Source organism: Acipenser ruthenus, chromosome 6 (genome assembly GCF_902713425.1).
Source record: "Acipenser ruthenus chromosome 6, fAciRut3.2 maternal haplotype, whole genome shotgun sequence".
NCBI classification, from domain to species: domain Eukaryota; kingdom Metazoa; phylum Chordata; class Actinopteri; order Acipenseriformes; family Acipenseridae; genus Acipenser; species Acipenser ruthenus.
The window spans coordinates 72,355,843-72,373,888 of NC_081194.1; the positions used below are offsets into that span (position 1 = coordinate 72,355,843).

At 37.0% G+C, this 18,046-nt stretch overlaps 1 protein-coding gene across 1 annotated transcript; it reads right to left on the reverse strand.

The window, feature by feature from the left end:
* Nucleotides 1-4,640: 4,640 nt before the first annotated feature.
* On the reverse strand, nucleotides 4,641-17,921 carry mep1a.2 (meprin A, alpha (PABA peptide hydrolase), tandem duplicate 2). Its single transcript, XM_059025785.1, has 14 exons — nucleotides 17,844-17,921; nucleotides 17,703-17,727; nucleotides 17,551-17,604; nucleotides 16,929-16,969; nucleotides 16,763-16,838; nucleotides 16,197-16,314; nucleotides 15,083-15,258; nucleotides 13,837-14,058; nucleotides 13,425-13,571; nucleotides 12,799-13,014; nucleotides 6,389-6,835; nucleotides 5,794-5,958; nucleotides 5,400-5,610; nucleotides 4,641-5,076 (listed from the first exon to the last, which is right to left on the reverse strand). Exons 1-14 carry the CDS (start codon nucleotides 17,901-17,903, stop codon nucleotides 4,923-4,925), a joined length of 2,112 nt encoding a protein of 703 aa, XP_058881768.1. The 5' UTR covers nucleotides 17,904-17,921; the 3' UTR covers nucleotides 4,641-4,922.
* Nucleotides 17,922-18,046: the final 125 nt, after the last annotated feature.

Here is an 18,046-nt window from a genome sequence, read left to right on the forward strand (position 1 = left end):
ATTGTTACGTGAGTCTCCGCATGGTCCTAGTGCAGACTGCGTTCGTGACAACTGGTTTTACGTAAAAAATAATTGAGAGGAAAATAGTTAAGTCGAAAAATAACATATCCCCATCTTTCAAAAAGTGGGGGGGGGGGGGGACGACAATTTGCCACACTTCAAAAAGTGGAGGGGACATGTCCTCCCTGTCCCCCCTGTAAATTACATCTATGGAACATATTACTTTCAATTTAAGGACAACTTCAAAATCCTGTCCTGTCTCAAAGTGTAAGAAAGTCTAAATGAGATGAGGTGACCTGGCAAGAAAATTGATTAACCTCATATTTTGTATATAAAAAAAATCCACTCCCCTCCCTCTTTCCCACTGAGATGGCTATTAACATCAGATAAATGTAACTTGAAAGCAGGTAATTTGTGCATTCATGTAAAATTTTTATTTCATTATTAGCATGCATTTTTTCAAAGCACGTGTAAGTTTTTTTATAGCCTGTTAAAGTCAACAGGACATAAACAAAACTTACTTCAAAAAGAGTTCAGTTATATTGTTATTATTCTTATTGTTATCATTTTAACTTTGTTTTCTTTTTTTCTTTTTTGCATATATTAAACTCTTACAAAATCGAATAAATCATCAATACATAATTTACATATTTTGAATCACTGTCGTTTATTTGTGTTAAGTAAAGAAAAAAAAAGTCTTTTCTATCCTATAGACATTGCAATAGTACTCGGTTACTACAATCCAATGAGTTAAAAGGGTTTTGCAGTAAAATAAATAGGGAGTGTGAAATCAGCTTCAAACCAGAACCAGAACTGTTAACCGTCATTGTAAATGAACATATAGTACTGCAGAAAGTGGTGACAACGTGGCGCCTGTACTGCTGATTTAGGTCACGTGAAAGGGACTGGCCAATCACCTGCGGCCATTTGGCGATCAAAAAAGATCAAACTGAGAACCAGGAGAATAGCGCCTCCAAGACTCAGTTTTGCAGTTTTTTTTTCTTTTTTTTTATAAACTGGGTCTCAGGCAAACAGGAAAAAAAAGTGACCAAGGGAGGGGGAGGCCTGCTCGCCATCGCCAGGGGAGGCCTGCTCACCGTCACCAGGGGAGGCCTGCTCGCCGTCGCCAGGGGAGGCCTGCTCGCCGTCGCCAGGGGAGGCCTGCTCGACGTCGCCAGGGGATTTGCTGTTTCTGGCCCATGACCCTGACCAAGACTTTTGGGCTTTTAAGGGGGAGGTGGCCTTTGAGGCCATGTGTGTTGCACACAAGGGGGAGATATGTGGTGGGGTGCCCCACACCTGTACGTATATTTTTGTGTTTTATGTGGTATGTTAGTGTGTATATGTGTGTATGTATTGGGTCATGTCGGGATTGTTAGTATTTAAAATGTATATTTGTATTTAGGCACTGGGATTGCACAATCACTGCAGATTAAAAAGGTTTGATCGGGTGACACAAGGTTGGTGTGTTCAGGGAGAAAGAACGTGAGTTAAATAGAAACTGACCAATTGCTACTCGTGCTGGCTTGACACCAGCGCGATACTTGTTTTATTTAGGGTTTGGTTAGTGTTTGTTTAGTGTCTGTTTGTTTTGGCGACTGCGCCTTTTTGTTTCTGTAAAGTGTTTCTATTTTGTTTAAACTTTTTATTTTACAATAAATCCACGCAACAGTGCATTTCATTCATACCTCGCAGTCGTGACTCTGTGTTAATTTCCTGGCCTGACGTCATCACAAGTCATCCATGTCACATGCCCTTGATTTATTTGGTTCTATTACCTGTAAATTGCGTATCCTTGCTTTCTTGTTTGTTAATACCAAACTAGACATGAATTGTATCTAGTCAGGCATTCACCAGTTGTGATAAGAAACAATCTTGCTTGTTGTCCGAGGTCATGTGATCCCAGTTTGTGTTTGAGAAGTTGAAGTCTTCCACAATTAAAGTGTTCCCTTCCTTAATATTTTGATGCTTGCATATAAGTTTTCATTTAATGATTCATCAGAACTTGGGGGCCTATAGCTGTGGCAAAGTGCTGAATGGATACAGGTGAGTGCAGTACAGGTACAAATCACACGGACAATTACAAACAGGTGCAAGGATGTTTATTGATAAATTACTACAGTGTCCAGAGCCTTATGGCAAACACCTGTAAATAATAATGATGGAAGTGATTACAGCGGCGTGTATCACTTCGGTTTGTAAAATCCCACGGGATTGACCCGCAACCAAAAAGTCCAGTTTTATCACACACATAAAACACAAAGTCACAGACACAGTTCCTACGGTGTGTGAATTAAGTACTTGTGGAAAGTGAAGTTCTAGTGTCTGGGTTTAATGCTGGCCTGCGGCTGCAGCTCCGGATCGTGCTAGTAATCTTGAAACAAACAAACAACGTTTACAAGACAGACTAACAGAACACTCACAGTTTTTGAATGCAGGGACTCCTTATAGGTTGTTTTCTAACCATTCACAAAAGGAACAGATCACGTACGCTATGTCACCTATTTATATCCTCTCTCATGACCCCTAGGTTAATGAGCGCGTCCGCTCCTCCAATCCTCGGATGCCACGCCGTTTACCATCTGGGTCATTGAGTTTGGATACCGTAGCCCCGCCCCTTTCCTAAATGACCGACTTCCACCTACCCTACGGAATAAATTGTCATGCCATTTAGTTAAGTGTACTCTGTTCCTTTTACACAGTGCCCTCACAGGTCGAGAGGGAGCTCGAACACCAAGAATCATTCGATCTCTGTCACAGGGGCCTATAGCAGTCTCTCACTATTAAACCATTAGATTTGTTTTCACTTAATTGAATCCATATTGATTCACTGTTGTTGCCATTACTTTCCAGTATTTCCCATTCTGTCATTTTTCTTTCCTAACTAACCTATATCCTTCAATATTGAACTCGACTCCATCGTTTGGAGTTAACCAGGATTCCGTTATTCCCATAATGGCTTCTACTTACAGGAATGTGTTTCTAATGCTTCTTGCATTTAAATATAGGCATATACGTTTATGAACATCAGTGACTATTTGATTGTACTTGTTTGTTGTATTCTTGTTCCCCTCTGCATCATTTCCAGTCGTTTTTAATTATTGTATTTGTTGTTTGCTGTGTAGTTTGTAGTGTAACTCCCCTTGGCTATAGTCTTGGCTCTAGCCTCCTTGCCCCCCAGGTCCCTAGTTTAAACTCTGCCTGATTACTCTGTTAACTGTCTCCCCCAGTGCACTGGATCTAAGGGCTTCCACTAGGAAACAACAGTATTTTTTAGAGAACAATACAATAATGAAGGTGAATGTGTCACATCATGCAAAACTAATTGCACATGCAGTAATGTGGTCAACACTGATCAGAAGCCTTCTGTGAACAGCTACAGAGAGGCCATTCAAAACACAGGAAATAATATGCAAAAATCAGAGATATCGTTAGAAAAGGAGCATTTACACATTGGAAAATGTAAATGTATCCACATCTTACTTTCATTTGTTTATATATATATATATATATATATATATATATATATATATATATATATATATATACATATATATATATATATATATATATATATATATATACAGTATACATATAATTCCTGAAGAGGTGAAGTGTCCTTTTGTTCACAGTACACCCATAGGAAAAAAGGTGTATATACATAATATAACATAATATGTATAAACATAACAACATAATATAAATTGCCATATATAAATATATTTTTTTACATACACAATCATATGCTGCAAACCTGAGAAATATTGATCTATTAACATATAAAATATTGTTCCATATATAATCATTTATTTTTCACTGTTCCCTTACCTTTATAATTACAGTTCTACACTACTCTCTATTGAAAAAGATGAATACATTTTGAAAGCTTAGCATGGGGCATGCTTTGCCTGTTTTATGGCACATCTCTCTTCAAATATATACAAAGGATTTGCATTGAAAGTTCATTCGTACCCCCAAAATATGATCCTTTAATAACAATGTTATAATGCTCTAGATTCCAAGATGTACACTGGGATAGGAATAGACCTTTCTGTCAGACACCTTCAGTAATAGATCCCTGTATTGTGTTTTAATGATGTTCTGCTCGGTCAGTATAATTGCTTATGTTAATCTGGGGAAATGGTGAAATAGTGGTCTTGCACTGCATGCTTTGTGTTTAAGGTGCTGTATTTAAATGTTACTGTTAGTATTTCAATGATGTGCTCTGGGATATTACTCTATTTGATGCCCTACATGTTTCATTGCTACCTTTGGTCATTTCCACCCACACTCCAGAAAGTGGAAGATGTCCCTTCTAAATCTCAGCAGAAACAAATCAATGTACTAGTTTTTTACTTTCTCTATCAGAAGCAGTGTGGAGTAGTGGTTAGGGCTCTGGACTCTTGACCAGAGGGTTGTGGGTTCAATCCCCAGTGGGGGACACTGCTGTTGTACCCTTGAGCAAGGTACTTTACCTAGATTGCTCCAGTAAAAACCCAACTGTATAAATGGGTAATTGTATGTAAATATAATGTGATATCTGTATAATGTGAAATAATGTATAATGTGATATCTTGTAACAATTGTAAGTCGCCCTGGATAAGGGCGTCTGCTAAGAAATAAATAGTAAGAAACTGAAATATGAATGAACAAATGTGTTTATTTGTTTTTTATTTCACAGATCAGCGCACACTATTATAAAATATATTCGTTTTTAAACAAGCATGAAATTATTTTTTTTAGTAAAGCTGTAAAATACAATATTTAGATATTAAATGTGCTGTCATTAAAGTTATTAAATAAAATATTGTTAACCATAACATGCTTGTATGTCTTAAGAAAATCAATATTTAAAGAAAGCAAAGAGTTGTTGTAATTTAAGGATTTGGTTTTAGGACAGAGGAAGAAGAAGGTTTATTTAACTATCGATGTCTCCTAGTTAAAATTGCAATAACAGCAATGGTCAGAGTAAGAGTTCCTGCTGCTCCACCAATCAACATTCCCAGAATATCTCCATGGATCTGTGAAGACTCACACCTTTCCCCAGCATATAAAAACATTTGTCTTTGAACACACCTGAAAAACCAAGAGAGCAAAATGTTATTACCATAAAATCTTATTAATACATTTGTAAAGTTTTTTATTATTATTATTATTATTTATGTTAAATACATCAGGCCACAGTGATACCTTGAATACCAGTGTTCCAATTTTTGTAAAAGGAAATTATAGCAGAAATATTACTATTATTTTTCTTTCTCATTTACCTCAGAGAGGCTGATTTACATTTGATGATTCTATCAGTAAAGTACCTATGGTTCTCAATTATTATTCAGCCAGCATTTTCACAGATTTACTAAACTGTCTGAAAATGAAACACACAGGCACAATCTACACACCTGCATGATGCTTCTCCATTTCTGTTCACACAAGCCCCTTCATTCAGACAGGGATTTGGATCACAGGGGTCCTGAGCTGCTGACTGCGGTTGATGTTTTTCCCAGTTCCCAGCAGGCTCTGCAGCACGGCGTGGTCTTTCGTGAGTGTACAGGATATTGCTGGGCTTGAGGATGTTAATTGGAACTTCTGTTTTCACCAGAGAAGTCAAATCTAAAAAGCAACATACATGTACAGTAAACATGAAGCTTGAAAGCAAGATTGAATTTAATCAAATTGCAGTCAACTTTAAAACATTGCTTTTCTGTTTTACAGTCTCAGGCCCACTGAAACAGGGTTTTCTGTCTTTCATGTGACTGAAATATAATGCACTATACAGTTGAATGAAAAACATACCTTCGAAGTCTATAAAGATAATCAGGTCATCGTTTTTCAGGAAACTCCTTCGATGTAATTGCTTATGTGAAATAAATGTACTCCATCCCCAACTAGGGCCTCTGTAACAGTTACAAGAAGGATCCAATGTGCCACTGACTGGCTTGTCCCACTTAGGGTCTTTGTCTGTAAAATACATGGAAAAAATAAGCAAAGTTATCTCAGTCCAACTACGTGCATTGACTGCTGTAGTAGCCCCTTTGTTTGCCTTTGGCTTTTGCTGTGGATGTATCCAATTATGGGCTTCATTTTGGTGCAGTTTATTTAGTTGTTTATTTATTTATTTATTTATTGGTTGATTTCAAAATGGTTTAGTGTTACTGTATTTATGATCTATAGTGGAAGAGCATGCTGTAGTTCACATAGAAAGATTCCATTTTAAACTGCATTTGAAACCAACATATAATTGTGAATGAGTAGTTGGTTGTTTTTGTGTATTTCTGGGGCATTAGTCCATCATACAGAAAAGCACAATGTGACAGGATATAAAGTAAATATGCTGGTGTTGGCACACCTACCAGGAAAAATATCTAGTTTGGTTTGAAGTGATGTTTACCTGTTGTAAAGCTCCTGCTGGATGACATCCTAGACTTTATATCAGGATCTTGATCCATAGCAGTGATAGTAGCTTGCCTGTTCGCAGCTGGCCACTCCATAACCACATCATTTTCTCCACTGCACAGATGAAAGTAAAGACTTGTGTAGCCCTCATTGGTGGAGTCAAGACGACCGTGGGGATAAATTGTGGCTCCAAATCCGTAACCTTCTGGACTATAAAACCGTGGACTTTCAAGTTTATCACCTTTATTGGTGGTGTTTAGAAGACCTGTAAAATTCTTAATTTGCCAGACACCGTTAGGACAGCGAGTCTCTGTTAGGCTGATGTCATCGATGAAAATACCACCAGTGTTTTGAGATCCTTTAATGCCCTGGAAGAGATATCGGAATTTGCCTTTGGCATGCAGTGTCACATGGGCGATTTTCCAGGAATCATCACCATCAGCTGCAAATAAGTGAAATACATGACTTTTAAAAGTAGTCATGGTAGTAAATTTGCACTAATAGAATTTGCAGTACAGAAAATAATCTTAACCAGTCTTAGTTTTAGATATATAAAAAAATTAGAAAAAGGAAAACTGCTATGTACCAAAAGGTGCGAAATCAAAAAGGAAAAAGGTTGCCAGCTGGCTCCATAATCTCGGGACACTAACATAGACTAGACTTTTCAATTCACCTCTCTAAACCACAAATTAATTGATTGTATTCAACATGTAAAGTGAGTGTAAACTATGTGAACTGTTGCTAAATGATTTGAATTGTTTCAATTACTAGTTACCTAAAGCACAGACCTGCCCTGAGGTGGAAATTACTTCCTGTGTGGACCGCTTCCATCAAACAGACCTACTCAACATGCTGATTTGCTTTTGTGTCTGATTGAGTGGGACTGTGTGAAGCAGGAAGATACAGTTAGTACAGCTGATAAGTAAAAGTAATGTGCATTTTATGATATAAGCATGACATTTTCTACAGTGTTTCTACACACCCTAAGGTTTATTTTCAGCTGTGGAGCCATCTTGGATTTGACCTCTGACGACCGTGTGAGGTCAATGACTTTGGACAATGATAATTTGCTATTTTAGAACCATGTGTCATAATAACATGATCATCAACTCCCTAAATTACACACTTTTAAGTGTGTTTCTGTGTTTCAGGTGTCCTGCAGACATCTACAGATTATTTTCAATGGTGATGTTTAAAATTAAATTGAGAGGTCAATGACCTTGAACAATGCTGATTTACAATGGTCTGTACCCTGCATCAGTACCATGTTTAAATGAAAAAATAAACTACTTTGTGAGAGTTACGGTGATGTTCTGTCCCACAGAGTGTATATTGTTGTCATAATGATGTAGAAGCCGCCATATGTTTATCATAATAATGGCCACAAGAGGTCAATCAGTATTTTCAACTCGCTACACTGTGCAGTAAGATGGCCTAATGGAATTAAAATATTTTGAGAACACATTAAATATTTTTAAAACACAAAAAATATTTTGAGGACACAAAGAAAATATTTTTAAAACAAAGAAAATATTTTTAAAAACACAAAAAATATTTTCAAAACATAAAAAATATTTTTAAAAACACAAATAAATATTTTGAGAACACACACTTTAAAAACGCAAAAAAATATTTTTAAAACATAAATAATATTTTTTTTAAAACACAAAAAATATTTTGAGAACATAAAAAAAAATTTTATTCTCAAAATATTTAATGTATATATGTATGCTTGTATGCTGCAGGTGAATCTCTTTTGCATGTTCAGCACCTCAGAACTCCGGCAAACACTTTAGCGGTGGCAGCCTTTGTAAAAACTATTAGCACACTAACTTGTTTATCTCTGGTGTTGGTTCCCTCTCCTCCCCTATCACCATGGCAAAACATCACATCCTGGTAGACCCTACCACACCTAAACCCAAATACCCCAAGCCAGCTGGCACAACTAATTGGGAGCTTTGTGTGCTTTGTCAGAAGGAGACTGGGGAAGCTTTGCAGTGTCCAGCTAAATCAACCAAGGCACCCATTGGCAGCGGCTACAAATCATTAGCAGGTCACCTCGGTCAGTTTCAGGAACTTGGGCACGTGCCAATGGACATTGACACTGAAAGACTTAATGATGGGGATGGCATGGAGGCCACAATGATGACACACCTTGCTGGGTAGCATAAAACATGCTGTTTGAAATTTAACCAAACAAAGCTTGAAACTACAGAGGAAATCCAGAGAAGAACAGAAGGCTGGTACTTCATCAGCTGTGCACACACATTCAAACCATGGCAACATTGACCTCACAGAGACCATGTGCTTCCTCTGCCATGAGCCAGCTGGTTCTGCAGGCCTCCACCAAGCTTCCACCTATGACATTGGTTCGAGGGTTCGGAGATGTGCAATGGAACTACAAGACACTGCTCTGCTGGCCAAGCTTACACCTGGGGACATGATTGCTCTTGAGGCTAAGTACCACCTGAAATGCCTTGTGAAACTCTACAATAGAGCAAGAGTAGCTGACAGCACAGGTGCTGATGAGGATCCCGATGGTCGTCTCCACGGCATTGCATTCGCAGAGTTAGTGGTCTACATGGAAGACTTCCACATGGAAGAATCAGTTTCCCCAGTCTTCCAGCTAACTGATCTGGCACACATGTACACTATGAGACTGAAAATCAGATTACTATCTGTGTTTCCTGATCTAAGGACACATTCACAGGGGAGAGGTGTACTTCTCACATTTGATGACAACATTGGTGGTGCTCTTAGGAAGGCCTGTGACCGTGATAGTGATTTGGCACGAGCAGCACAAGTCGTGCGCAGAGAAATGTTCAACAGAAAGTTCTCATTTGATGGGTCATTCAAGCAAGGATCCCAGCAATATGCTGTACCTGATGATGTTGTTGGCTGCTGTGAACATGATACTGGAGGGTCCAAACATCAAGCATCAAACTCAGGTTGTCACTACATCCAGCACAACAGCAGCTCTCCTGATGTTCAAAAGTGTGAAACATGCACAAGCTGTGGATTCCTCTGGTACAGTTCATCACAACCGTGACCGCAAAACACCACTTCCACTGCACATTGTACTGAAGATCCATGCTGTCACACGCAAGATAAACCTCATTGACACTCTTCAGCATGGGGATGTGTGTTTCATATGACTGTCTCCTGCAATTGACCTCTGACATAGCCAATGGGGTCTGCCAACGTTTTAGGATGGATGACGTTGTGTGTCCACCAGAAATGCGTCAAGGACTCTTCACGACAGCACCAGCTGCCTTGAAGACCAAGCAGTTCACTGTACCATGGTCCTGTGAGACCCCCCAACCTGCAGACTGTTGTACGGGCTGCAGAGGCAGAGTCTGATTGGCTCAATACAGTGATAGCAGCTCTCAAGAAGCAGCAGTTAGACAGGATGGATTTGGTATCCTGGGCTGCCGACCATGCCGACATCCAGAAAGCAGTGATCCCGCCTGCAGTAATCAATGCACTATTGCCATTGTTCCTGGACAGTGCACACTCAGTGGTCATCATCAGACATTCCATGGCCATTGTCCAAGCAGCTTTTCAGCATCTCAACCCTGGTCAAGTCCCTGTTCTTGCTGCTGACCAACCCACTGTACACCGTTGCCAAGCAAATCCAGTGGACTTGGCCAACTACCCTTGAAGAGGACCACTTTGTGATGATGTTCTGCGGGCTACACATCGAGATGGCCATCTTGAAGCTAAGTCCCATGATTAAACAAACAACATTAAGCAAAGATGATTAAGCAATGATAGAAGATTTCTGTCTGTCTTATGTACAAACCAGTAAGAACTTCAGCAACCTATATCTGCAGCAACAACATTAATGATGCTTTGATCAAACATACTCATTCATTTTATATTTGCAGGTACTGGGAGACTGGCTAGATGATAGCGGATGGACAAGTGCTCTAGTGCAGGCTGACATCGCAAGCTTTGGTACAGCAGATTCCTTCAGAGCCAGCCATGTGACGAAGACCTGGCATACACACCGTCACAGCTGCAAGTATCCACAATACACATCTGCAGCAACTGCAGCAGAGACAGATGCTGTGTCCTTGGAAGAATGGTGTGCAATGAGAGCACAGCAGATTGTCCAGTTTTCGATTACTGGTTAAAAATGCTCACTGTAGAGGCCCTAACTCCTGACCCTGAGCTTCCAAGCCCGTCAGACTGGAACTGGAGGAAGGACACTGCAGGGTGGCAACCACTGTGGACCACTCTTCCAGAAGCATCAGAGTCGTGCAATGAACTCATTCACTGTGGGTGTAGGAAGGGATGCACTGAGCAATGCAAATGTGTCAAGGCTGCCCTCAAGTGCACTGCCCTCTGCTCCTGTTCTGGAGAATGTTAGCACTAAGCTAGTACTCAGATCATTACTCAGACCTACCAGTTTCTCAGCTATCTGCATCTAATAAGTATTTGTGTGACATCTAATGTAATGTAAACACCAAATTTATAATAAAATTGTTTATTTGTGGCATTCATTACAACTTCCCAATCAGACAGCACATTTGAGCCCTGAGTGAGGTCATTGACCTCTCAAGGTCAACAGAGGTCAAACCTCCAGTGATTTCACATATGCAAATAGTGTTCCAGGACACAGAAATGCACATACATCTATGTAATTTAGGGAGTTATGATCATGTTGTTATGACACATGATGTAAAATAGCAAATTATCATTGTCAGAGGTCAAATCCAAGATGGTTCCACATCTGAAAACAAACCTTAGGGTATGTATAAACACTGTGGAAAATGTCATGCTTTAATCATAAAATGCACAATACTTTTTATATATGAGCTTACTAAGTATATTAAATAAAACAGAAACGTAACCACAAGCTTAAACGAAAGAGTGCGGGTGAGTGCAAAGTTCTGTATCACAGAATTGTCCTATTTTGATAAAATATTGTTTACCATGTAGAATTTTAAGCAATACAATTTTAATCCATATTGTTATGAGTAGGGGCGTGTCTAGTGGGGTGGAAAACGTGACTGGCCTCTTGTTAAACTGAGTAAATTAACCAAAATAATTGCACAGCTAATCCCGTTTGGCCATATTTAAAACGAGGATATAGCAGCTCTTTCTTTCCCATAACAGCGTTGTCAAACCATGAGATTTTCTTTTGAAAATAATTTTTCCTTCTCTTCTAAATGAGCCATTTTTATCAAGTCAAACAGGCAAATAAATAAATAAATAAATAAATAAGCTACGATAGTACAACACACAGAGATATCAATTTTGGTTTTAAAATAAGACGTTGTAATTGTAAACATGGTCTGTGTCTGGGTCGCTCAAGTCATATACTTGCCGGGACGAGCTTCTAGGTTTTCTGTAGTTCATCGAGTTTATCTAATGAACCAAAAACAAAAATCTAGCTGACGGTCAGTCAGCCATGCACAAGTTAAATAATTATTAGGGTCTTTATTTATTTATTTATTTATTTATTTATTTATTTAAAGAGTGACCAATGTCTGCTTCATAAAATAAAGAGTAAAAACGGAATACAAATCACATTATTAAAAATAATAACTTGTAAGTCTTTTTCCACACTATAATGTATTTAGATTGAATTATAATATTTTCTTGACTATATATCTATCGTGAGCAAGGCATCAAAAGACGTGTCCCCATGCGTTCTGTATTGGTTATAAAGGGCTACATTTTGGGGTGCTGCTGCTCGTGGGGTACGGGTTGCTCATTAAAATATTTAGTGTTTTTGCAAAGAGGGGGTGATAAGTGATACCTCGATATTTAGTGAGCAAAGCGTCTAAGGAGGTAAATAGGGCAAAACAAGTAATATATGGGGAACCGCTATGCTGCCGATACATATTTTTTATTAATATTTTCATTTTTCTTGAAAGAGGGAGTGATTATCTTTTAAATGGTACCTACATATTTATTGAGCAAGATGTGTAAGTGAGTTAAAACACACAGACACACTGCTTTGTCAACTATACCGTGAATAAGGAACCAGGAACAAGTAACCAACTTCCAGGTGGTACTCACCGCGGGGAAAAGAAGACAACGCAGCGACAGTCCATCTCAAAAATGTTACGAGTGACTTGTGTTACTCAAGTGACCCAGGTATGTGGCCAGAGAAAATAACAGATTTTGAAAGGCAAAATATCATCAAATGCTATCTAACAAGCATAGTCCTTTCGCGCCAGGCCATCTATAGACTATTCATAGACGTGTCAATTCATCTGTCACTGTCACCTAGTAGGGCCCTTTTTAAAAACAATTTTTAACCCAACTAACACAAACAGTTGGATAATACAAAGTTGAAACATACATCTTCCATGTTTAACTAGTTTTTTTCTTCTTTTTTAAGCAGCTATTTTCACATAATTACTATTACTAATAATAAAATTACTTAAATACCTTTAATAGTCTGTACTTTCATAACTTTACGAACATTCCCAGTTCCATCATCCAACCTAAGCCAGATTACCAACAAGTTGTCAGAGCCTCCTGTCATCTTGTAGAAAAACTGAAGGCACTGTTGATTGCTCTTGGGATAAAGTATACGAGACTCCAACAGGGCAGTTTTATCTTTCTGTCCACTTGAGGTATCAAAATGCATAAAATATCCTGCATCTTAAGACAACAGCAAACACACATTACATGTTAAATCGTGCAAGAAGTCACTATAATATTAGGTACAGTATTTAGTAAAAACATGACATTCACCCATTCTTTTACATGTATAATTGTTGTAAAAAGCTAACTACTCCCCTCTCAACATTGTTTTTGTCACACTGGCAACTAAAGCTATTGACAGATTATATTATCTGTGGCATTTTCAATGTAGGGCTTCTATAAACATATTTTGTTTAGCAAAGTACAGTGTATTTTTAAGATTATTCAAATACAGTCATGCCTTACTGTAAATTATTTAAAAATAAAAAATAACATCAGTAGGTAGAAGAATAGCATTACTTCTTAACATTTCCAATTTGCATACAGTATATCTAATGAGCAAACAGACTACTAAATACAGTGCTTACCTCTGCACTTCCCTATCAAAGTGTGATCCTCCATCCCTGGAGTGCTCTGTTTCTGAACCCAATCAGCATCATCGTTCATGTTTTGAACCATACCACAGATATTAATTAATTCAAAAGAACACTGGTCCAGCAACGTATGGGTAGAAGCTGGGGAAAAAAACAACAAATCCAAACAATAATATTAGATCATTTAATTTTGGGGGAAAAACTATGAATTTACAGGAGTACACCGATTTAAAGTTCAAACTATAAGAAACAAAGTCAAGTATACAAACATTTCAGCTAGTGCCTTCTTAAGAGTACACTGAAGAAGGCAAAGCAGAAACGTTAGTCGACTTGCCTCTGTTTCTTGCACAATTCTGATTGAGCTTTTTGAAGTTCTGGGGGGTAAATTGATTTTGTAAACACTTACTGCAGTTATACATTCGGTTCAGCCTGAGTAAGTCAATGGCACTGAAGTCCAGGCGCTGTCCGATGATTTCATTAAATGCTGGTATTGCTGTTGTGATGGTCGGCACACTTTCGTTTTTGTTAAACGAAAGTGGCCGATAGTGCATGATTGATTCATAATCATATGGAGTGTTAAGGTCAGTGATAAAGTTGTCATCATATTTATTAAAGTTGTGTTCTTTGCCTGTAAAAAAAGTCTTTATTAATCACAGTCACATTTTAATGCAGATAGCTCCTATTGTGTTTACAGGTAAACCACAGGGTACCAGGGGAACACTAATTACCATTACCTGTTACAAAATATATATATATATATATATATATATATATATATATATATATATATATATATATATATATATATATATAGTTTACTACAGTAAATGTACATGGTATCTATTTTTACAGTCTGCTGTGTTTTCCGGTGCTTTTACCATAGTTTTTTTTTACTTTTAAAGCATGCTTGAGATTTACCTTGTTTGTCTGTGCTTGATCACAATTTATCTGTGATTTTATTCAGATATACTACACTGTGCTAGGCTTTTCCCATGATATACTGCAGTGTTTTTTATAAGGATAATCAGAAGTGGGCTGCAGTTCTGATGGCTGATGGGATACGCACAATTGATAAAGTCTTCTTGTTGAGACGTATTTCTATAAACAGTACAGCAGATGTGTTGAATTTCTGATTGATGTAAATTTATAAAGTTTTTTTAAAAGAGCACAAAGAGCGACCTAAAACATATCTGTACGACTGCAGGTTGAGCTTCTGTACAGCTAACGCTACTCAACTTCACACACAGAACTGCATTCAAATTCTCAATACCTTAAATTAAGTTGTAGTTAACAACTAATTCATTTTACTACCGTCAAAGCCAAAATGTAACCATGTATTTTTTTCCACTGACAATTTCTTTTGATGCATAGTTTGTTGAGGAGAAAAGATCATGAATAATGAGCTTCGTAGCGCCTCAGCATGTGACCCAGCGGTAAGCATGTGCGTAGTTTGTTGCTATGATTGCTCACTGTAGAAATAACAATGTACAGTGATATACAATCCTTGATAAATGGTGTACTATAGAGGTATTGCTTATTCCAGGTCATATAACTAATTCAAAACAAGTTTACATTAAATGTATATGCACAGCAATACATTTTAAAGGTAAACAAACAGGTGTATGTCCTTGTCACTATTCTGTTAAACCCACCAGGAAGAATTTCATCCCACCAGATTTTCACATAGTCATCACGGTCTGTTCTGGACTGTTCATGATAAAATCCAAGTGCATGTAGAAGTTCATGTTCAACGACCGCCTTAGTATCGCACCCAGCACCAATGGAAACATTTTGACCTTCATGGAAATCTCCAACATAGGACCAGCATCTGTTTGGATGCAAATCGCACATCATTTCTTAACTCGGATTTGTTGCCATATTCACACACTAGTGGCAATAACTGCTGTTGCTTCATTTTGTATACAAATCACTTTTTTTCTCTAGGGCTCATTCATAATGTGGACCTTTTACACTGTTCATGTCTGTCTGGCTGTTAAGCAGTCACAGTCTACTTTGTGGATAATGATAACTGCATGGTCTTTACTCCAATCCTGTCTAAACTTCTATTGCAGACTGTGAGCCCCCTACAGACCATTCAGGCTGCATTTGGGTGTGTCGTCCTGGTAAAGTAGGTTTTGACAGATTAAATAAAGTTTCATTTTCATTAAACTGTTATTATAGCCAACAAATGTCAACAAGTGACTATAAAACTGTATCTAGTACATCATAATCATCTATCTTTAAATCTTTGGGAATTGGCTGTGTGGTCCAGTGGTTAAAGAAAAGGGCTTGTAACCATGAGGTCCCTGGTTCAAATCCCACCTCAGCCACTGACTCATTGTGTGACCCTGAGCAAGTCACTTAACCTCCTTGTGCTCCATCTTTCGGGGTGAGACGTAATTGTAAGTGACTCTGCAGCTGATGCACAGTTCACACACCCTAGTCTCTGTAAGTTGCCTTGGATAAAGGCGCCTGCTAAATAAACAAATAATAATAATTGTGCCATAGATTTAGAAAAAAATATATATTATGATATATATATATATATATTTTTTTTTTTTTTTTAAAGAGTAATGTATTTTTATTTGAAACAATGAAAGAAATTGTCTTTAAATGGAGAATCATACATGCTTTTTAAAGTAATAAAAGCAGTCATTATCCTTGAAATGCAGTGTTAGGTAACAGGGCCATTAAAACCTAGATAAACCAGTTTAACTGTGTAGAGCCAGATTCAATGCAGTTCATTTCTGTGTGTTCTTATCTTACCCGTCTAGCTTTTGAATGTGTAAGTATGTGCTTTCTCCTTCATATGGTTTAAAGTCCACACAGGATTTCAGGCGATACATTTCAAAAGCTTGATGAATTACACCTTTGGCATTAAGATCTAAAAAAAAGGAATAATTGCATGAATGTTGTTGTTGTTTTTTTTTACTTTCATCAAATAAAGAACTGAAGACTTTAAGAAAAAATAGAATCTAATTCTATTGAGAAATAAACTGAGGGCAAAGTGCCACCTAATGGCTCAACATCGTAACTATAGAAGTTTTGTAGAATAAAACACTTTAAGTTTAGGCACATGTTCATTATAAATAAAGAATTAACCATACCATAAAATGTTTGAATGAGTGAAAGAAATTGTGTCAGTTTATACAGAATTATATTTTTCCAGTAATTCCATCACACACACTACATTATATAAATAAACAACCAACAATAGCTTTAAACATTCAAAAAATGTACTGAAAGAGTGCATGTGCCAAAACGTTTCTCTGCTTCACTTTGAATATTACAGCTGTTTTTTGCAAACAATGACCAAGTTTTTTAATATTTACCTAATGTATCAGATAGAATATAGGGAATTGGAAACTTCCATCTGGTTGTATCATTTCTGAGCCCATTGCGTCCTGACTGTTTGAAAATTATAAAACCATAATGATGTTATTGTTTCGGTATTGTAAATATGAAATAACATTTGACAAGAATATAATGTCTACCTACCGGAAGTGCAATATCTCCTTCAAATAGATGTCTTTTCGAAGCTGGAATACAGACAGTAAAGCCAAAAATATATGTAAATAAAAAAATTTAAAAATTTAAAAATTAAACTTTCCCAAATAAAGAACGTTCTACTGCTCCATATGATTTTTATATTTAGGTTCCTAATGAACTAACTAATCACATTTTCTATTTCAGGTGGGCATTGAATTTGTCGTCTGACATCCCTAAAACCCTTTGGCTGTTTTAGCAGAAGAATAACTCATTTAAAATACAATAATATAAATTAAATGGGACTCAAAGCACAGGAAGATACCGTTTAAATGATATACAGTGTATTAGAAACTATTGTTTTCAAAGCACTTGCTTTAATATTTAATTAACTTTTTTATGTCTTCTTTCAAAGAATTAAAGACTTGAGTTAGTGCTTTCAAAAAATGCCCCTTTTGAAGATATAAAGCATTTAACTTTTTCTATATACCAGCATATTTTTACTGAAGTCATTTCCAACAGCAACAGCTACAGTACAAAATATTGAATCTAATAATTGATATTTTCATTGTATAAACAAGCATTCCATTAGCAACAAACTCTGTTCAGTAGAGGTTGTAAAAAGAAGACTTACCGAGATTTATGTCTGGGATGTCTTTTCTTAAATCACCTGCATCCACATCGTTGTCTGTTTATCAAAGGAAGAATAATATATACAGTAATTATAATCTAGCATTATATGTTATTAAAATATAAAAAATCAAACAGCAGTAGGTTTCTGCATACCATTTTGTTTAGGGGCAGCTTCTACCTGAAATATAGAAAGAACAAAAACAATTTAAAACTGCTTTGAAGGATAACTTATTATTTAACATAAGCATGCGATTTCTGAATTAAAAAGAAAAAAGGAAAATAAAAACACCTTACTGTATATGCAGTAAAAACTGTAGTTAAAGCTAAGAAGGCGATGAAGAAAGGAAAGTCCATCTTTTCTTCAGGAATCTGAAGAACGATTTGATCTTTGGAATCAAAACATCACCACTATCTCATAAAATGTACTTGGGAGTACTTTGGACTGACTATTAGATAAGATGTTTTTCAGGTTTCAAAGATCATATTATATAATTTTT

Excerpts from the sequence above, each read along its gene's own strand:
- mep1a.2 (XM_059025785.1), bottom strand. The coding sequence starts at position 17,903 with ATGGACTTTCCTTTCTTCATCGCCTTCTTAGCTTTAACTACAGTTTTT. Across the intron at positions 14,059-15,082 it reads GTGGGATGAAATTCTTCCTG|GCAAAGAACACAACTTTAAT; the intron begins GTGGGTTTAACA and ends CTTTTTTTACAG. Across the intron at positions 5,959-6,388 it reads CAGCAGGAGCTTTACAACAG|ACAAAGACCCTAAGTGGGAC; the intron begins GTAAACATCACT and ends TGTATTTTACAG.